At 38.3% G+C, this 22,630-nt stretch overlaps 1 protein-coding gene across 1 annotated transcript; it reads left to right on the top strand.

The window, feature by feature from the left end:
* The first annotated feature begins 1,726 nt into the window (after window positions 1-1,726).
* LOC140168614 (E3 ubiquitin-protein ligase TRIM56-like) lies at window positions 1,727-9,525 on the top strand. The gene is made up of 2 exons (XM_072192017.1): window positions 1,727-1,998; window positions 7,349-9,525. Exon 2 carries the CDS (start codon window positions 7,486-7,488, stop codon window positions 8,791-8,793), a length of 1,308 nt encoding a protein of 435 aa, XP_072048118.1. The 5' UTR covers window positions 1,727-1,998; window positions 7,349-7,485; the 3' UTR covers window positions 8,794-9,525.
* The last annotated feature ends 13,105 nt before the right edge of the window (window positions 9,526-22,630 follow it).

Genomic DNA, 22,630 nt, shown 5'->3' with positions numbered 1-22,630 from the left:
GTAGATGAGAAATAGCAAGGGGCCCAACACCGTCCCTGGGGTACTCCGGAAGCCACAGATGATTTTTCCGAGGACTCACCGTTGACTACCACTCTCTGATGACGTTTAGTGAGGAAACAGTCAATCCAGTTCAAGATGTTTTTATGGATACCGACATGGTGTAGCTTCGCTAAGAGACGTTGGTGGGGGCGGTGTCGAACGCCTTGCTAAAGTCCATAATTATAAGGTCTGCCTGGCTTCTTCTGTCTAAAATCTTCTGTAAGTCATCCACGAGAGCAGAAAGTTGAGTTTCGCACGATCTACCTTTGCGAAAGCCGTGTTGTTGTTCGGCAAGGATTTCAAACTTCTCAAAATGTTTCATGACATGTCCGTGAATGATATGTTCTAACAACTTACAGATGATCGACGTCAGAGATACAGGCCGGTAGTTTTCCGGCGCTGATCTATCACTTTTTTTATAGATGGGGAAATATTGGCATTGAGCCAATCCCTTGGTAGTGATCCAGATGACACGGATTTTTGAAAAAGTTTTTGTAGAATAGGAGCAATACTACTGGAACATGCCTTTAGGACTCTGGCTGTAATTCCATCCGGTCCTGGGGCTTTGTTAACTTTGAGGTTATTGAGCAATTTGAGAACACCCTCAGTTGTAATCACAATGTCATCAATGTCAGGTATTTCGCTAGGTCCTAAATCAGGGATGTATTCCGTATCTTCTTTTGTAAATACAGAACAAAACTGGCGGTTAAGTGCTTCCGCTTTGTCTTTTGCACTGGAGAGAACTTTACCCGCAACTTGAAGCGGTGAAACACCAGACACTTCTTTGCGTTTGGACTTGATAAAATTCCAAAATGGTTTTGTATTGTCTGTTTGTAAACTACCACCAATGACGTCCCTGATGTAGTACTTGCAGGCCTTTTCGATCTTTCTGTCGATCTTACGACGTAACTTTCTAAACTCCGCCTTATGAGCCGCTTTGCCCCATTTCTTAGTCTTGTTGTAAAGCCTCTGTTTTCTCCTAAGATCTCTTTTCACAGAGCTATTTACCCACGGGAAGGAGAAGCGGCTTGAGCTTAACTTTGATGGTATATTCCTATCAATGGAGTTGGAGAGAGCCTCCTTGAAAGCGTCATACAGATTGTCAATGGTGGAGCAGTTTATTTTGTCCGATGTCAACGTGCTGTCAAAATTTTCCATGTCAGAGTTTATTTTTTCAAAGTTAGATTTATGATAAAGGAAAACTTTCCTTTTTGGTGGTCTAGTCACTTTTGGCTTGAGCAATGCACTAACCACAACCACGTCGTGATCACTAATGCCACACTCTCACGCGAACAGAATCAACAGATGCAGGACTGTTTGTAAAACACAAGTCTAGGATGCTTAACCCCTTGTGGGTTCTTTCACAATTTGGTGCAAGTTACGATCATTTGTTATGTCAACCATCAATTTACTTTCAGCTGGGTATCTACCACCAGGCACAAAAGACACAGTTTCCCAATCAATATCGGGTACATTAAAATCGCCCAAGAGCCACACAGATGCATTGTTCGGGATCTTTGACAATGCAGTATCCAACTCCAGTAAATAATCACGATCTGTAGTCTGCGGACGATAAAAAGCCCCAACATACACTGGAGCTAGGCCTTTTACCTATAAGGATATCCAAATACTTTCACAATTAGTCTGAAGTTCAGGTTCCAAGGATGCAATGAAGATGAAGATGCAGTGCAGTGGTTGGTGAAAGTGTTTGTTTGTCGCCATTTGTTGCGTGATGAGCATCCTACTGGCGTTGATGATGAATGTTCAGTCCCATATTTACTTACTGATGACATGATCTTAAAAGCAACAAGAAGAACAGACTGTCAGGCAGCCCGGAGTTCAACAAACAGCAGCATGGAAGCTTATGATTTGTTCTGACTCAGTCAGCAGATATCTACGTGCAATGGTCATGCACGTGCCACCTTGCTAGTAAAACTAAGACTTCATACAAACTACCATGTAAGTGTGTCACTGATGGGAATGGGGTAGCATTTCATTATTATCATAATCAAATAGAATATTAAAGGGTTTAGCTTGAACTTCAGGGGAATTGCCCATGGAGGTCTTTGGGTGACAATGAAAAAATAGGGGGGGTCTTCAGGTGACAGAACATGTGTTCGTAAAAAAATATGGGGTCTTACTCTGAAAAAGGGGGTCTTAACAGCCCTAGGCCTACATACGCGTCACCTCCAAAGTTGGAGTGCCCCCCCGGGGGCTGGCACGGGGTGGGGGGGGTGAGCTGGCATCTCAAAATCTATGACAAATTTCTAAGGCAGTGTTCATAAATACTTTGGTGGGGGTTGGAACCTTGGCAACAGTGGACATCAAAAAATTTGACCACCCTAAAAAGGGTGGATTTTTTTACCCCCCTTTTAAAGGAGTATTTCGTGATCCTAGCATCCTCTTTTTATGACATTTTTCAGTACATATCCATGAAAAAAGCTTATTCCCAAAATTTCAGTTGATTCCGATTTTGTGTTTGCGAGTTATGCATGATTATGTGTATTACACAATACGTTGTAGGGTAGGACTACCAATTATCGGACAATGCCAGTTATCGGACAATTACATGGTTTGGACCATGTGGAGTTGTTTCTTCAAGTCAACATGAATTTATATTGCATCAAATGAAAGAACGGATACTTACTGCATTTAAATGGCTGCCTTGCAGCTGGTTCCGTTTATTATTATTTCGCAAATACGAGCGTGAATGGACTGAGTATGCCTCTTTATTATTAAAAACATGTTACTTATGAGGTAGCGTAATTCGGCATGACCAATTTGTGTGGGTCTTGAGCTTTTCATAATTTACTAAAACTGACATATTTTTATTATTATGTTTGTAAAACTGTGTAGTTTCTGCAGCAACATCTGACATGACCGGTTGCTAACAACGCTTCGTTGAACGAAGTGTCCGATAATTGGCTTGTAAAATCTGCGCATGCCCAATTACCGGACACCCTCTGGCCTTCATATATAAACAGTTGCCAGCCAGCCGGCGCTGTATGTTAATTAACATGTTGCACTATGTTAGGTGTATTTTAGCTTATTTTAGCTTAGTTGAGAACGCAAATAGGGTTTGATGTTAAGTTTAAGTTATATTATAATGTTGTGATTAAAATAGTTGATGCGCCTACAATGTATAGGCCTACATTGTACCTAAATGTGGTTTGCGCTGGGGAAAATGCCACCGTGAAGTATCAGACAATGTCCAAATATAACTCACAATCATGAAGGAATAGAAACAAACTTAACTGCATTTGGTTGAGTTGAAAAAATAGATGTGTGCCGTTAGTGTCCGGTAACTGGCTGCGTAGTGTCCGATAACTGGCGTAGGCGTCCGATAACTGGCAAGATGCCTCAATGTGGTTTTCAATCCATATATCTACATGTATATAATGGCTTGTCTCATCAATTCAAATTTTATGTTACATTTAGGGCTGTCTTTGGTCATTACGTGGATGTTCTATAGTTGGGAAAATATTCTTCAGTTTTTTAAATATTGAGCAAATTGCTTAAGTGTCCGATAATTGGTAGTCCTACCCTAATTTCGTTCTGGTGCACCAGAAGAACGTAATTCAAATTTCACGATATCTTTGCTAAACAAATTAATCTGCAAGAAATATTTTGTACATAAACATTATGTAGCCAGAGGTTTCCAGTGATATAAAAATCTCAACTTTTTTGAGAAAAGTGGGGATGAGGCTGTGGATCACAAAATGCCCTTTTAATTTATAGTCTAAACTTTTTTTGATCCCCCCTCAATGTCAAATAGAAGAAGTGGCATAAGTCCAGTAAATTAAGCACCTTTGCGTGACAAAATAAGTTAATAATTATTATGATACAAATGCGCGCTTCCCGCACACAAATTTTTGCCATATTATTGAAGCTAAACTGGTGGTGAAATATGGTTCAAAATGAATGAATTTGCACGAATCATAGTTTAAAATGGCCAAATACCGTATTGTTTGTAATAAACGCCCCGGGGGCGTTGCATTTTTCCAAAAGGGGGCGTTTATTGGAAGTGAATTGTCAGTGAAAAAAGCATAAAAATCATGTTCAATTTCCCGATGGTGCTCCTATTAAAAGGAGGGATTTACACTATACATGATGGCGGCGCCCACGGAAAATGATATTTTCGTGGGGAATACAACAAAATTACACGTGTAAGTGCATGGAATTAGTGAAATTCTAATCATTGTATGGACCATCCCCCTAATATCAAAGTATGGGAGGGGGGATTTTTCTCCCCAACCCCCAAATCTACGCCTATGGTCATGAACTCTATACCTAAAATATACCATTTGTGGTTATTATTCATTGGAGTCGAGTGTTACACCCAAATTGTAAAGTGTGCACCCGAGCTTGAGAGTAGGCCTTACACAATTGAATAATACTTTAATTTTAAAACATTCATGTGCGTGTAGCACGCAAAAAAATTGGAATGTGCATGCCTTCTCGCACATTTTACCCCAGACTTCCCCTTGAATTTTATTGATCCCCCCTATTAAGGACTGATTTTTTTTATCCCCCCTTATTTTCCAACCCCCCACCAAAGTATTTACGAACACTCCCTTATATCACGTTCATACATATGCGCTATATAATGGCACGTGTGATTGGTCAAGCTGGGCAACGTTTATGCCTGCTGTCCTGGAGGTGGGACCGCCGGGTATAGACCGTCAGGAGAGAGACATTTTGGGAGACGAATGAGGTATCAATATCTGACCATAGACGTGTGTAGGGGGTCACTTGAAATTAATGGAATGGCGTGTCTACCGGGTTCCATCCACTATGTGTGCCCCAGGGGGCCCTCCAAATAGGTTCAGGGTAGATGAGCCTGGTACCATTAAAAACCACCACCATAGTGTGCGCAATGCTCTCCATTATATCAACATCACAAACGCCAGACATTTTAACTTCTGCCTGTCAGACCTCAAGTGACGCCCTACACACAGTTAAAATGAGAAACATGTAGGACAAACATTAGGTAATTAGAATACAACTACTGACCTTTATGCACATTTTACACTAGCTTGAAATACAATTTGCTGACTTTACGATATGTGACCATCCATCTCAAACCACTCGTAATGTCGGCAAATTGTATTTCGAGTTACAGTGCAAATTTTTTTTTCGGGGTCATCCGAGGTCACCCAGGGGTCATCTGAGGTCAAATTTGTAAAAACTGTCGTATGTGCAATTGGGCATGGAACTTAGTGGGTACAATCAACATTTAGAGCCAAGATTTTGAAAGGTAATTATGGGGTCATCCGAGGTCACCCAGGGGTCATCTGAGGTCAAATTACTAAAAACTTTTGAATGGGCATGAAACTTAGTGGGCACAGTCAACATTTGGAGCCAAATTTTTGGAAGGTCATTTTAGGGTCATCCGAGAAATCCAGGTGTCATCTGAGGTCAAATTACTGTTGTATGGGCATGAATCTTGGTGGGTACAGTCAACATTTGAGTCAAATTTTTGGAAGGTTATTTCAGGGTCATCTGAAGTCACCCAGGGCATCTGAGGTCAAATTACTAAAAACTGTTGTATGGGCATGAAACTTGGTGGGTACAGTCAACATTTAGAGTCAAATTTCGGAAGGTAATTTTGGGGTCATCCAAGGTCAAATTACTAAAAACTGTCGTATGGGCATGAAACTTGGTGGGTACAGTCAACATTTAGAGTCAAATTTTCGGAAGGTCATTCCAGGGTCATCCAGGGGTCACCTGAGGTCAAATTACTAAAAACTGTCATATGGACATGAAAGTTGATGGGTATAGTCAAGATTTAGAGCCAAAGTTTTGGAAGGTCATTTCGGGGTCACCAGGGGTCATCTGAGGTCAAATTAGTAAAAACTGTCGGATGGGCATGAAACTTGGTGGGTACAGTCACCATCAGTCAGCCCAGCCGAGAACCATCAAAATTTAGGGGTCAAAGGTCAAATTTCAATATTGGTCCAATCAAGCTCAAATTGAACAGGCAAATTACAGGTTTGGGGGGGGGGGCGACAAAAAAATGAAAGAAAAAGTGCCCCGCTGACAAAAAATGAAAGAGAAAATCAGGAGGGCAAAGGAAAAGAAAAAGGGCAAGGAGCCCCTTTTCTAGCAAAATTCAGGGCCAAAATAGTGTAAAATACCATTTTTTTTTCGCGCACATCATCCCAATAAGGCCCTTTTCGGGAAGCTCGAAGACATACAGTCTCTATGTATTGTATGCAACTGCAATTTTTTTCGTCTGTGCCCCAAAAATTTATTTTGCCCCCCCCGACCAAGAAAGCTGGCTACGCCCCTGGTAGAGATTCCAATCGACTAGTATTTTGAACCCCCTCCAGCCCCAACCAATGTTGGAGCAAACATGTTACGTATTTCAAAATTTGGTTCTACATTGAATATCAGAGGGAAGGGAGGGTCATTGTGTAAAGTGACACAGCAAAAAGACATTTGTTATTCAATGAAACATTTGGGATGCTGGCTTCCCAGATAATTTTAGCAGCTGTGGAATAATCATGTGTACCGGTACCCCCAGGTGGTCAATTCTCAAATGGTCTGCCAAAATTGCCCCTCCCCTTTGCCCATGCCAAAATATCTTTGCCCCCGATTCGATGTGGCAACAAACCTTTGCCCCCCTTTTGATGTAGCAAAAAATCTTTACCCACCCGCCCCTTTTTTACAGAATGCTGAGATATTGGGGAACCAAAATTTAAAACCATAGTGCAGTGAGCAGAAAAAATTGCATTTGAAAGTGTTCCTAATGTTTACGTACCCCGTACACCTTTCGATGGCATTTTATAGAAACGGTGCCCAAATGATCTGTGCCAAAAACCGCTTCCCCCCTTTTGATCTGCCAAAAATCACTTCCTCTCCCCCCTTTACCTGCCAAATATGCTTGCCCCCCCTTTTGCATGCAAAAATTTGTTGCCCCCTATAATTGACCCCACGAGGGTACACATGATTATTACCCCACCCCTTATGATTTTTTGTCAAATGCCCCCCCCCCCAATAATGTTGTGATTGCAGGAGACTTCTTTTAATATTGTAATTGATCCACACATGTTATAAATGGCATATATGCTATGTTTCATTTATAATGCAAATTTATTCAAATTCATGCAAAATAAGGATGATGGGCTGGCATTAAAAGCAAAATGTGCATGGTAGTGAACTGACTGAGCTCATCATCTATACTTTTGCATGTATTACATGTAATTAGCCTAGATTGAATAATGCAATTTCTCCCTAATGATGATTCTAGATGATTATTTAGCACCAATTAAATTATAATATTATTATTATTTTTATATGTCCACAGCTCCGGTCCACAGCTCTTCACTTAACGTGACCTGAAGAACGAGATTTGATGTATACATAATCAAGATAATTCTTTCAATGTGAAACTTCACAGTCTGTGATTTCTGCATTTTGTAAATCAGTGGAAATTTAAGCAATATGGCTGGACTGAATTCCAAAGCTGAAGACAGTTACCACGCTGACCTTGTTCAGTGTAGCATCTGCGTTGCTGTTATTGACAATCCTAAAGCATTACCATGTCTTCACACTTTTTGCTTCAAATGTCTATCCAGTTGGTCAGAAAGTTTAGCAAAGAAAAATCCACAAAAGTACACAAACGCAATTTCGTGCCCAAATTGTCGTGAGGACTTTCCATTACCAAAGGGTGGTGTAAAAGAACTGAAGACTAACTTCTTTGTCAATAAATTGAAAGAGCGAAATCAGCTTCAGAAGAAATTGCACGAGAAAGGTGCCAAGATTCCATGTACCTCATGCGACAATTCTGACAACCAGGCTATTGGACGTTGTGTAGAATGCAATGATTTCTTGTGTAAGAAATGTGTGGACATCCATAAATCTGTGCGTGTATTGAAGCAACATCATGTGCTGACATTAGAAGAGCTCCGCACAGGAAAGTTGACTATGCACAATCTGCCTGAGCAGGAGATGTGTCCCAAACACATGGGTGAAGTTTTGCGATTCTATTGCGAAACATGTGATGAACCCATGTGCCGAGATTGTACCGGCGTAGACCACCCGCGTCCTGATCATAAACAGATAGACCTGAAGAGTGCAGCTGGTGAGAGAAATTACAAACTCCTGAAGTTATTGAAGCAAGTTGAAATCATTCCCAAAGCTATAGATACTGCCACAGTTAGAGGTGTGGTAACATTGAATGAATTGGAAGCCAGCGCAATGAAAGCCAACAATCTCTACAAGAAGACAGCTCAGAAAGCGGAATTGGATTATAAACAGAAAATGAAACAAGCTGAAAAAGAATTTACTCAGAAAATGAAAATATTGGTAGCAAAAAGAAAAAAGGAGATCGAAGCACACAACGATTATTTACAACTTCAGAAAGCGCATCTTTGTACTGCAATGAAGATGGCACAGCAGGTAACACAGAACGGTTCCGAGCATGATGTAGCCACAATGTATTCATCGCTCTCCAATACCATGCAACAAATGTCCAAGTTGAATCCAAAAGCTGTCAGAAAATACATGGGAAAAGTTGACTTCATACCAAGCAAGAATCTTGATTCTGGTTTTTGTTCTCTCGGTTCACTCAAAACATATGACCAATGGACTCTACAACAGACTATTAAGCGTCAGGACAGTTCACTAAAGGACGATATGCCGTTTTTGACAAAAATGAAATTGCGGTGGCTGCATACAACAGCGGCTATTATGTTCGAGTTTTTTATGAAAATGGCACAAAGAAGCGGCAAATCCAAACTAGCAGCGTAGGTGGCAGGGATCCACAAGGCAGATCGTATCCATGGGGCCTCGCAATCGCGCAAAATGGTGACTATTTCATTACAGATCTAAATCCTTATGTTAAAGTTTTCAATGCAATGGGAAACTTCAAGCAAAGGTTTGGTGCTCAGAATCCTAACGGCACCATGTCACAAAGTGAGAATTCCCAATTGTACGGGCTAGCTATTGACACCCGGGGTCGTGTGTATGTTGGAAGTTCGGCCAGGTATATTAGTATCCATAATCAAGATGGTACTGGCGTATCTGGCTTTAACCTCAATAATCTGTATCCATACTTCATTGCCGTCACTGCAGATGATCACATTATTGTCAGCGATCATAATTACTGCCAATTTGCCGTCCACGTGTACGACACCAATGGTACTCAACTCTACACCTTCGCCACTCCACCAGGCAGAGATTTATATCCTACGGGATTATGTATTGTCCAAGATGAAGTCTTCGTCTCCAACAAGGAAGGACCCCCAGCAGTCTACCGGTACTCTCTCACAGGTGACTATATTGGAATCCTGACTAAGGACGTCACATCGCCCTGGGGAATAGCACTCAAAGACGACGGAGAAGAGCTTCTTGTGTGTGATGACAATTCCATCAAAATTTTTCATCTTACATAAGCATATTCCTTCACATATTTTATCACTGTCAGTCTGTATGAACCATGTGATAAAGGTAGTCATACCAGGGGCATATCCCCCCTTGGAAGGTGAAATCAGGGCTGAAGTAATGGGCTATTCCAGTTGAAATCCATACACCCCATAACCTTGATCTTCCACACTTGAAGTGTGAATTTCAAATGGGGTTGGCTGAATGGTGGGATATTAAGGTTTATGTCTCCCATAGGAGGTGTGGAGATTTCAATTGGAAGAGTCCAATGCATCTCAATGTTTTCATTAAGTTCTTTTGGAGTATTTTTCCCATTTGCTGGGATTTGCTCCAAAATGCCGAAACTGGTTGTGCACCTACTGTAGCCTTTTTGATTTGGATACAATGTATAAAATGTACATAATATGACCCAATCAAGCAAAAAAGATGAGAACAATATTGCCAAAGTAGGCCTAGTAATATGAGTTGGCATTAATTTACCATTCAATGAAATCTTTGTGTTATTGATAAAATATTCAATTTTATACCTATTACGTAACGAAACAAGGGTTTTAACACTGATGGGCGATCGAAATGTTCAAATTTCATGCACAAACTACTACATTTTAAAGGTCTAGACCAAATATTGAAAAATTCAGTATGTTCACTCAATGCCTGTCTGGAATGGCTTCAATACGATAGCACCAAGTGGTGGTTGAGTGGCCAGCTGGTGCCGACTGGTGTACAATGTAGTAGTGGCATCCGGGAATATAGCTTTAATTAAATCTCATATTTTAATTGGCATAAATCTTCATGTACCAGTTAAAATGCTGCTTGATCGGGTCACATAATAGGTGGTGGTGGGATTACATTGTAGTGATAGTACATGTACCATTGTCCAAAGACCAGTGCCATTAGGGACGCACCATTTGATATCAAGGGGGGGCTGGGTAGTTGGGGTCGTGACAAAAATTTTTTTTAGCACCTCGGTGAAGCAAAAAAAATAATTTTCAACACCTCAGAGAGGCAAATTTTTTTTTGTTGCTATCGTAAAGTCCTATAATTTTCAACTATTTGTTTGTCGAGTTGTAAAAATTTGTCCATATTTTTAATAATTTTTACGTTTTGTAGCAACTAAATTTCGAGTGCCATAAAAAAAAAAAAAAAAAACATCATTATTTTTATGTGTACAATTTTCTTGAAGTATAAATTAATGAACCTCTTCTGGCGCGAAATATTTTGGCATATTAAAGCTAAACTGGTGAAATATGGAATAAATGCGCGGTGGTTTTTAGGTTAATTTTGTCAGAAACCCACATACAGGCGTCAACTTTGGGGATGATCGTATGATGGACCACCCCCTAGCAAATATTGGGGGCTTTATCCCCCCGGGATCTACGCCTATGCTCTCAATCAGTCATGTGGCACAGATTTCTATAATAATTTTGACAATGGGGTGGAATTTGGTGAAAAACTGTGAAGTGAATCAAGTGTTTTCACTCACAGACCCGGCTCACATAATAACTTTTCATAAACAAATGTGCACAAAATACGTACCAGTTTGAAGCTAAAATATATTCTTGATGAAAAAATGGGCAAATTCGCGCGAAGCGAGAAAAAATTTGGCAATATAAAAGCTATGTGAGGTTAATTTTTCTTCACTTTTCTGTGACAAATTTTTTTTCACACTTGACATCAAATCTTTTTTTTCCTGGTCCGAGGTGGATCAAATTTTTTTTTAAGTCTGAAGTGGAGCAAATTTTTTTTTTTTTTTTTTTGCTCAGATGGTAGCGACAAAAAAATTTTTTCCCAAAAACTACCCAGCCCCCCCCCTTGGTATCTAATGGTGCGTCCCTTACCTAAATGTTTGCAGCTCGGGATGTTTGGGTTTAGATGTAATCTTGGTCAATTTCCAGGTGGTTTAATGTTGCCCTTATTTTTATAGACCTTTTTCCCAGACGTCCCCAATCAATCGATATTGGGTCCAGCATTTCAAATCATCCGCACCCAAACACAAATACTGAGCCGGTGCTCTCGATCAAATTTGCGTGACGCTAGTCGTCCTGCGCAAGATTGCCAGCTCGCAGTACGCGTTTAGTTCGTCATGCCATACAAAATTGTAACACAAAACAAAGATTAATTTTCAAATAGCATCACAGTTTTTACGTGTATTTTGTAGTATCAAAACAAACTGAAACTAGAGCGGTTCTCGGCTTTCGCGGTTCTCGGCATTCGCGGTTCTCGGTAGTGTGGGTTGGTCCGTATGTGACGTTTCTGTTCAGAACCTTGTGTGACCCTCCCCCAGAAAAAATCATCCGCCACCACTGGTTATAACAAGGACCTTGTAAATGCAACTGGTGAGACAGAGCCTCGAATGACGTTTGTGTTTTCAGTCTGATTTCAGTTCCCTAACAGGTACAAAGTTTACGCATTATCATTAGGCCTACCAAGTATTGTATGTCCTATAATCTCTTATGTATGACATGGATCTTTACCATGATTGTGCAAGCCAAAAAATATCATTTCAATACCCCAAACATGCGTTAAAAAAGACCATGTTTTACACATGCAACCTCAAGTTTAGACATATAATTTAATTTTCCCTAAACCCTCATGCACGGGAAAAATCATGCCGCCACCATTGGTTATGACAAGGGCCTTTTAGGGTGCACACCAGTAAATAACCCCCACTGACTTTCTGTACAGACAGGGGCCGGGAAAACAACTCAGTTCTTCAAAACTTCCCCTTTCTGCAAGCAGAAAGTCAGATGACGACATCCATTGTAAAAATTAATAAAAAAATATAAAGATTTTTTCCAGAAATATTGTAAAAAGTTCAACCTATAACCCATACAGCTAACGCCACCTCACAAACAGCTTGGTGTTTCTGAAATGTAACACATTTTGAAAGTCGTCATAAAAAGTCGGATCCTGCTAAATTTACACAGACAATCTAATTTACAGGCCTAAATGATGATTAAATATGAATCAGGGCCTAATAGTTGCCTTTTAAGCCTTTTCTAATGTATTACATTAAGTCATATTGCACATTTCCTCGTTTCAAATACTGTTTTTTCCCCTTCCAGGGTGTACATGTAGCTAGAATTCTCCGTACTCCACTTGCCAATTGTGCTTCTGGCTATTGCATTTAAGCTTAAAACTCTTATTATTATTTGTGCACAATTGATAGATTTTCACATCTAATCTTTTCAGTCACCGTACGCCCTCTTTTTGTTAGCTTTCCAAGTGGACTACTGACTTTGGATTGCGGATAACTTTTTAACACGGGATTCTATGGAGAGTTAGGCCAATTTCTGGCCTAACTAAAATTGGTCATGATGTAATGCATCTTTAAATGAATCTGGCTTGTGATTGGTCCCCAGATATCGTTATTGATTGAACAAATTCATCAGGATCGGTAGAGTAAACTAGTAAACCAGAGTTCGTAGTATCTGATCCAAGAAAATGCACTTACTGTGTATGCGTTTCAACAACCACTGTTGTCTTTGTCAACACTTGATGAGGAGTGACTGCAATCTACTGACAACCAACGCTAGAGGGATATGTAAAATCAGGCGGTTTTTGGCGATTTTAGCCATTAAGCCCCCCCCCCACCGCATAAATCTGAAAGCCCCTCTGAGCCCCCTCCTGGAGACGCTATTGCAAAATCAATGGAGAGAAACTATACTGTCTACCTTGTTTCTTAATAAAATGTAACGGGGTACAGCAGGCAACTATGAGAGCCAAAAAGGCCTCAAATTGAGCAAAGAAAGACATTAATTTTCACGTGCATTTCAACCAAGACGCTTCATTAGTGGTGTTCGCTCTTAATGTCATATTATCATGACCGTTTTATTTTGTTTTATGTTAAGGGCTGGGGTATGAACGTTTGGACAGTATTTATTGTGGGACATTAGAGCACATCAGACATATCGAATTGCATTCTGAATACTAAGAATGTCCTGATATCAAATAATTTTGATTTTTTGAAATTCGCAATGTAATACACATTTTATGACAAATCATTAAAATTGATATTTTTGATATATAACAGTCCTCGAAGTAAATTTTATAAATTTAATGATACATTCTTTAAGTATATGTAGCTGGGAGGAAAGGCCGACGATCAATTGAAAATTTTGACCTTTCGTATTGAAGATATGGATTCCCCCAAAAAAAATAGGTCTTTTTGGGAAATAAAATCCATATCTTCAATATGAAAGGTCAAAATTTTCAATTGATCGTCGGCTTTTCCTCCCAGCTACATACACTTTAAGAATATGTCATTAGATTTATAATATTTACTTCGAGGACTGTTATATATCAAAAATTTGAAAAATATCAAATTTTAATAATTTGTCATAAAATTTGCATTATATCGTGAATTTCAAAAAATGAAAATTATTTGATATGAGAAAGACATTCTTCGATTCAGAATGCAATTCGATATGTCTGATGTGCTCTCATTTCCCACAAAAATACTGTCGAAACGCTCAAAAACGCCATTCCAGATCCCTTAAGTATATGTCATATTACATGTTTCACATTTGTACGATTTTAAATAATTCTTTATCATGTTTATAGGACATGCTCTGTTATATTTTTATATCCTCTTTTCATTCTTGAAAAGATAGATCATGCTTTTTATTTCACCCATTGGGTATTTCTTTATTAATTTGTGTTTATATGGCGATTTCAAGTGGGATAATAACTCCTGGATGACGTAAGCATAATGTTGATAGATTTAAATATCATTATAAATAGGCACTTAATAATAATGATATTGAAATAAATTGATAAATAGATAAATTAATAGATAAATAAATAAAAGATATATAAGCCTAGATAAATAATAAATAAATGATAAACTAGGAGGGTCAGTCCATATCAAAACAGATTGAGTGTACACCCACCCTCTTGGATTTTGCTCTCCTTTGGCTCAGGGTACCTTTCATGGATCCCTAGGTGAGGTCACAAGAAAAAATTCAAATTCCATTTCGTTTGCGAATGGCGGGCAATCAAAGTTTGGCGACCTCGACCAAAATTGGGAATTTAAGTGGTCCAAATGACAAAGTGCTCTCTTTGAGGGGCACTTTCTTCTTAATTGAATCAGTTGTGATCCTCTTTTTGAATGTGGTCACTCACTGGCTGTGTCTGAAATACCTAATGCCAAAAAAGATAGATTTCGGAATTTCGTTGGGATTTCAGAGGGGTAAAATCAGCAATTCGTACTGTTCAATCAAATTATCTTGATTTTTAAGGACCCATGATAATGTCACAGTGTACTTATAGGTCCTAATTATGTTCAGAATGGATTAACCATATGCCAATGTCTATGAGCAATTCAAAAAAGAGAAATTTCTAGACCCCTACAGAATTTTAGGCCACCCCTAAAGTGGTTCAGCCACAAATGGCACTTAAAATCGGCAAATTTTGACCCCTAATAACTTTAGGTGTACACCAGATATGAATTTCTAGTCTTTTGCATCTGAAAGAATGTAGTTTAATGTTACTAGGAACATAAGATTTGTTTTGTATTTTTTGTGTTTTAGTATTAAGTTGACGCTTTCAAAAATAGTCATTTTTGCCTAACATACCATGCATACAGGATGCCAATTTTAGTATGATATTTTTTTATATTTTTGATCACTTTATAGCCATTTGTATTATTTATCCTGATATTTCAAGTTGCTCTTGAGTCAAGTAATAAGAAAAAACTACTTTTTAATCCTCTGTATAGATTTTACAGGGGGTACAAAAGGCACTTCCTTGCAACGATGCACATGCAAAGTACAGGTTGGGGGTCAAATTTTCAGAATGCTCCCAATTATGTCAAGTAATATATCAAATTACTCGTATGGTCATGAGGATTCCAAAATGTATATTTTGTTATGTGTCAGACCTTTCAGGAGGGCGCTATGACGAAAAATGTTCATAGGTCAACGACCTTTTTGAATTCTGACCATAGTTAACAACGTCTGATTTTGGTAATTTTGGTGTCTAATTATATATGTTTTCTTGCATGAGAATACAACTAAGCAAATTAAAAAAACTATACAAGGAACCGATGACCCTCTTTTGCAATATGTCTGCCAAAAGCGTCCATATTGTAATAAGGAGGTCATTGGTTCCTTGTACAGTTTTTTAAGTTGCGTAGTTGTATTTCTCATGTAAGAAAACATAATTAGACACCAAAATCGGACGTTGTTAACTGTGTAATAACAGGATAAATAAGACAATGATCAAAAATAGAAAAAAGGGTATGTTGAAATTGACATTTTGTACCCATAACCTGTACATTATTAGTCAAAAATTGGGATTTTTGGGACCATCAACTTAGTAACAAAACACAAAAAATACAAAACAAATCTTATGTTCCTAGTAACATTAGACTACATTCTTTCAGATGCAAAAGACTAGAAATTCATATCTGGTGTACACCTAAAGTTATTAGGTGTCAAAATTTGCCGATTTTAAGCGCCATTTGTGGCTGAACCACTTTAGGGGGCCTATAATTCTGTAGGGGGTCTAGAAATTTCTCTTTTTTTGAATTGCTCATAGACATTGGCACATGGTTAATCCATTCTGAACATAATTAGGACCTATAAGTGCACTGTGACATTATCATGCGTCCTTCAAAATCAAAGATAATTTGATTGAACAGTACGAAGTGCTGATTTTGCCCCCCCCTGAAATCCCAACAAAATTCCGAAATCAATCTTTTTTGGCATTAGGCATTTCAGACACAGCCAGTGAGTGACCACATTCAAACAGAGGGTCACAACTGATTTAATTAAGAAGAAAGTGCCCTCAAAGAGAGCACTTTGTCATTTGGACCCCTTAAATTCCCAATTTTGGTCGAGGTCGCCAAACTTTGATTGCCCGCCATTCGCAAACGAAATGGAATTTGAATTTTTTTCTTGTGACCTCACCTAGGGATCCATGAAAGGTACCCCTGAGCCAAAGGAGAGCAAAATCAAAGAGGGTGGGTGTACACTCAATCTGTTTTGATATGGACTGACCCAGGAGTAAATTGCAAACATTAAATATCTTAGAGCAAATGAGCATTTAATAAGTTTTTTCGACAAATATTTTGCCCCTCCTTGTACGTTTTATCATTATTTTATCTTTTACTAATTTTTTTTGGTACATGCTCGCTTATTTATTTTTTATGTGTTCCTCTTATCATTTGTGAAGTATTTCTTTATTTTTGTTTTAGTACAAGTGATCACTGAGTATGTTTAACTGTGGAAATATCGGTAGATAAGGTGTTTTTTATTTCACCCTTGAGTATTATTTGTGTATCAACATACATTTCACATGTCATGATTTTTCATTGTTTTATTTTAAAGCAATTCTTTATTGGGGTGCATGCTCTCATATATTAGGTGTTTTTTTTTTTATGTTCCTCTTGTCATTCTTGATATGGCTGTTTATTTATGTCGCGTGTTAAGTATTTTTTTAATTTTTGGTCGAAGTGTATAATTATCATCACATGCTGTACGCTGTTTATTTATTTCGCCCTCATTTTCTTTACTTTTGTTTTTAGATCTTTAGTTCTTTATTTTTGTTTCTGTGAATATCATCCGAAAAGTAGGCCTTCTGCACATTATGATTTTTCCTTGCTTTATTTAACTCTTTACTGGGGTGCATGCTCTCTGCTGGGTTTTTTCATGTTCCTCTTATCATTATTGACAAGATAGCACCTGCTGTACGCTGTTTATTTATTTCGCCCTAAATTATTTCTTTACTTTTGTTTTTAGATTTTGAAGTTGATATCATGATATCACACGCTATGTTTTATACCAACCGCATTGTCTGGTTAAAGACAGTTCTTGTTTTAAATCCTGAATACAATGTCAACATTCAGTTCGTTCACCTCACAATGCGGTGCGATGTTATATAACTGTAAATATTGCAGGGTTGCCAACCCCGCGATGTAATAGGCCTCTAGGTCAATAGGATGAGTTTTGAAGATTTTCCTCGCGACAATTTCCTGTCCTATAGACACCAATTGATGGTTAAGAAAAATATTGCATGACTTCTCAACATTGGCTTACGCGACTTCTGGTAGTTTTTTATCTCATAGAAACCAACGGTTGATAAAAAAAATATTGGGCGACTTTTCAATGATTTGACCCGCGGATTGCCCTCATTTGTTTGGCAACCGTGGTCTGTGTTAAGTGAATATATTTCGGTAAGAAAATAATTATCATAGACCATGTAGACAGAACGGACAATAGTCATAGGCGCTCTCCTCCATTTTGAGAAATATACTTTTACACACACACTACATTTATAATTAAAATGATCAGCCTTAAAGTTTTACCTTTTAGTGGGTTAAGCCAAACCTAAGTGGATGAAATATAAATCAACACTTCTGGCACTGATTGGTTTCCGTAGTTGTTATATGGAATACGAGCTGTCTGTAGCTACAAAATTGTATGCAAATCGGCTTTTGCCGGGCCTCTCTTTTTCGGCGTTTTTCTCATTAAATTAGGATCCCGTTCAAATAAAAAATAAACTGGTGTTTAGATGTAATCACAGTTAACACACCAGGAAAATTATAGAATATACAACAACCTAGTTACACCTGTAGACTGCGAACAAACATGCACCTGGCCCGGGACCTGGCCAGACCTGGCCGTAAAACAAAGTGTTCTCCCTACGGATACCCTTAAGGGTCACAACAAAAGTAACCAGTGTACAATTCCCATTTGAACAATTATTTTGTGGAAGCTGAATTGAAAGATGACAAAACCGAGGAGAAACTTAACAGTATTAAGTGTTTTCACATCGCGGGTACATGGGGAACGCACATGGTTTTTTTTTACATCTAAGATCCCAATTTCAATCACGGGAAAAAGGCCTATACAGACATGCCAACTAGTACGGTTTCACCGTATTTTGTACGGTAAAACGTGAAAAATACGGTAGTACGGTCACCTCCAAAAAAATACGGAATTCCAGAATTTTGACCAAAATAATAAAATGTTGTGTCTTAAAAAGATAAACAGTTGCAAGATTAGACTACCGACTGAATTACTGGTATCATTTGACCACTTTTTTGGCCTGTTAAAGTGGTTGACTACATCGTTTTTCTCTCAACTTTCGATCATGCATGCACAGTAAAAAATTATTATATAATAGGCCTACAAGATGCTTTCCGAAATAATTTTCTTCTGACTTGCAGATTTTTCATGCACATTAATATTTTTTATTACCCACCTAATGCAATGTCTTCTGAAGGTATTTAGTTAACTATTTAGCTCTTTTGGTGCAAAAGAATAAGCCTACAAGAAGGTTTCCGACCTTCTTTTACTTCCGACTTTCGCACCATGCATGCACATTAAAGAACTATTTAATAGGCCTACGATGGTTTCCGAAATAATTTTCTTCTGACTTGCAGATTTTTCATGCACATTAATATTTTTTATTACCCACCTAATGCTATGTCTTCTGAAGGTATTTAGTTAACTATTTAGCTCTATTGGTGCAAAAGAATATAAGCCTACAAGGTTTCCTACCTCCTTTTACTTCCGACTTTCGCATCATGCATGCACATTAAAGAAATATTTAATAGGCCTACAAGATGGTTTCCAAAATAATTTTCTTCTGACTTGCAGATTTTTCATGCACATTAATATTTTTTATTAGCCACCTAATGCTATGTCTTCTGAAGGTATTTATTTAACTATTTAGCTCTATTGGTGCAAAAGAATAAGCCTACAAGGTTTCCGACCTCCTTTTACTTCCGACTTTCGCACGATGCATGCACATTAAAGAAATATTTATAGGCCTATACAAGATGGTTTCCGAAAGAATTTTCTCCCGACTTGCGGATTTTTCATGCACATTAATATTTTTTATTAAGCATCATCATCTAACTGCTACACATATATGTCTTCTGGAAGTATTTAGTTAACTATTTAGGTTGATAGCATAGCCAGATGGCAGATGGTGAAATTCCAAAATCTATATTATAATACGCTATTCTCTGTCTCTCTGTCTGTCTGTGACTGCTAATGTGAGGCCACCGTAGGTCATACGGGGCTCAAACTTGGTGGGTGGGTGCAGCTTGGTATGACGAAGAACGAGTTTATAATTTTTAAGGTCAAAGGTCAAGGACGGGGTCAAGTTCAATTGAAGTCTAATTTCAAATACTTTAAATGGCAAATCTAGCCATGCCATTATGTTGACCTTGGACTATCAAACAAAAGTTTCCACGGTGACCTTTTCGTCAGACCAACGGTTAAGAGGTCAAAGGTCAAGAAAGGTAAAAATTTCAAACTGCCCCTATGAAGCTCAAACTTGGTGGGTGGATGGAACTTGGAATAACAAATAAAAGTTTCCACGATGACCTTTTTGTCAGACCTACCGTTAAGAGGTCATAGGTCAAGAAAGGTAAAAATTTCAAATTGCCCCTATGGAGCTCAAACTTGGTGGGTGGGTGGACCTTGGACTAACAAACAAAAGTTTCCACGGTGACCTTTTCATCATACATATGGTTAAGAGGTCATAGGTCAAGAAAGGTAACAATTTCAAATTGCTCCTATGGAGCTCAAACTTGGTGGGTGGGTGGACCTTGGACTAACAAACAAAAGTTTCCACGGTGACCTTTTCGTCAGACCTACGGTTAAGAGGTCATAGGTCAAGAAAGGTCAAAATTTTAAATTGCCCCTCTGGAACTCAAACTTGCGGGTGGGTAGACCTTGGACTAACAAACAAAAGTTTCCACGGTGATCTTTTCTTCAGACCTACGGTTAAGAGGTCAAAGGTCAAAAAGGTCAAAATTTCAAATTGCCTATGGAGCTCATACTTGGTGGGTAGGTGGAAATTGGACTAACAAACAAAAGTTCCATTGTGACCTTGGTGTCAGACCTATTGGTTGAGAGGTCATAGGTCAAAAAACAAAGATTTCAAATTGCTTATGGAGCTCAAACTTGGTCTGTGGGTGTAACTTTGGCCAAGGAAGCCCAGGTTTGAGATCTGCAAAAGCCAATAACTATGACAGCCGAGAACCGCGAAATACGGGTAACCGCCTAGTATGTGAATAATCCTTGAAATGGAAGAACCCTGAAATTGGCCAAAATCAGGGTCTAAGTTAAGCTGTGTTTTACTATCCAACCAGGGCCTCAAATTCGGTGAGAGTAAGTGAATCAATTCTCACAATTTATTTTTCGAGAATCAGATTTGATTTTCCCCAAATCAGTGGATTCCCACTTGATTCTTGTCAGATGTGTTTGTGAGAATTAATTTGGATTCACGCAAAGTGCAAAAACATTGAGCCCCTGATATTAAATGTCATGCTGTGCAAAACAAAAACAAAAAATCCTAGCAGAGGACAAAAATCGGATCTGTGTGGTATTTCTGGTATATAGCATTCATTTCAAGTTGTGGCACTTAATTGACATTTGTAAGATCTGTAGTGAAAAAGGTTTATTTTATATGCATGTTTTGTATAACTAAACATTTTGGATCGTTAATAAAATTGTTACTGGTTAAACCTTCTCAAATTATGCAAACAAATAATTTTCTGTGAATAAGTTTAGGCCCATGAAAGTCAATTCCGAGTTTATCATCCCTTTTTTTCCCGGGTTGGTGAGGTGACTTTTTCATTTTTCATTTTTCATTATTTCATCAGATTTCATTATTGACCTACAATGCGTGTTGATTTAAAGCCACACTCATACATGTTATTTATTAACAGGTTTTTTGGCTCTGAGCGGAGCTTATCAGTGCCTTTGTCATGCAACTAACTAGCATTCATTTTCAGGCCACAATACGCTGTTGGTTTTTATGCTAAGGATCATTTAATGACTGATATGAAGACTTAAGTTTCGTTTCTAAGTTTGGCTAAGTTATTTTCGAATCGATTGCACTCCAGATTTTATTGAAATTCAGGCGATAAAAGTATTATTTTTGGGTAAAAAAGACCAAAATAGTCACGATAATCGAGTTATATCTTGGTTCCCTGTGTGTGCTAGAGATTATTCTGGTCTGTATAATTTAAGATGCGTAATACAGACGGAAACCAATGGAGGTACATTTCTTAAGATTTAGTTCAGATCAGAAATTATTTCACTACTTCTTAACTTTTCTTCACTATTTCTTTATAATTTAAATAAAGAGATAGGTAAGGAATGTCAAAAAATAGTCAAGAACATGTCTGAATCTTGAATAAATCCCCGAATAAATCTGAACAAATGACTTTTCTGGGGACTATTTGGCTTGCGCAAGTGCAGTACGAAAGCACTGTGCCGATTTTTTTGTTAAAGGTCACGTTTTTACCGATAAGCTGCGATGCTCAACAAACTTCGTACTTTTCTATGAGGCTATTTTGAACCAATAAATCGATTAGTTTTTCTTGATTGATGACATCACCATTTCTGAACCAATCAGCAAACAGTTTTGTGTGATTGATCGATTCTTGCAGTAGTCTCCACAGCAGCCAGTTTGGTTCCGTCCCTTCCACACAAACATTTTTGTGGAGGGAGCGTAACCAAACTGGCTGCATAGGAGACTAAGTTCACTGACCCACTGACCTTGCAAACTCAACCACAGAGAGCTACGGTGCATAATCGAGGTGAAAATACGCTAGTTTGTTTACCATTCTGAGCTCATGAGCTTCTGGTAAATGTCATTCCGAAGCATTTACGAGCATACCATAATATTTTTTTTATTAAATATAAAGATGTTTATTTAAGTTATTTGTAAAATTCAGCGATGGACTTAATATAGAAGTGGTTTGATTTTAGTTGTAAACGCGGGACTCGACCGGCATGACAAGTTGAACATGTGAAGTTCCAAATTCGGAAGCCATGTACTACTATTCCATGTATGTAGGTCTCACACGAACTGCTCCGAGGTTATACTGACTACTAGATTGTCTACTTTTGTACTTTCGTAAGTGATGAAATTGAAGAAAAAATCATGAAGTGAAATCTATCAGAAATAAACACTGATGTGATGTGGGCTAGTCCTGCTTAATCGGAGTACAGCATCCAGACCAGGCAGATCCAGATCCGAACAGAACTTACGATTGTTCGGTTGGACCGGGTTCAACACACATGACACAACAGACATGTCAGGACAGAACAGTTTTGGTGTTTACAAAAAAAATGCAAATGATCTCAAGTCACAAAAATTTGTTATAAAATTTCATTTTTTGTCTCGCCTCAGTATTTCTGTCTGTCCGGGGTGTGGATGTCCGTGTGTCCGTCTG

Source organism: Amphiura filiformis, chromosome 13 (assembly GCF_039555335.1).
Source record: "Amphiura filiformis chromosome 13, Afil_fr2py, whole genome shotgun sequence".
In the NCBI taxonomy this organism is placed as follows: Eukaryota; Metazoa; Echinodermata; class Ophiuroidea; order Amphilepidida; family Amphiuridae; genus Amphiura; species Amphiura filiformis.
Note: the sequence above shows the minus strand (reverse complement) of the source record. Positions and strands in the feature narration are given on the sequence as shown.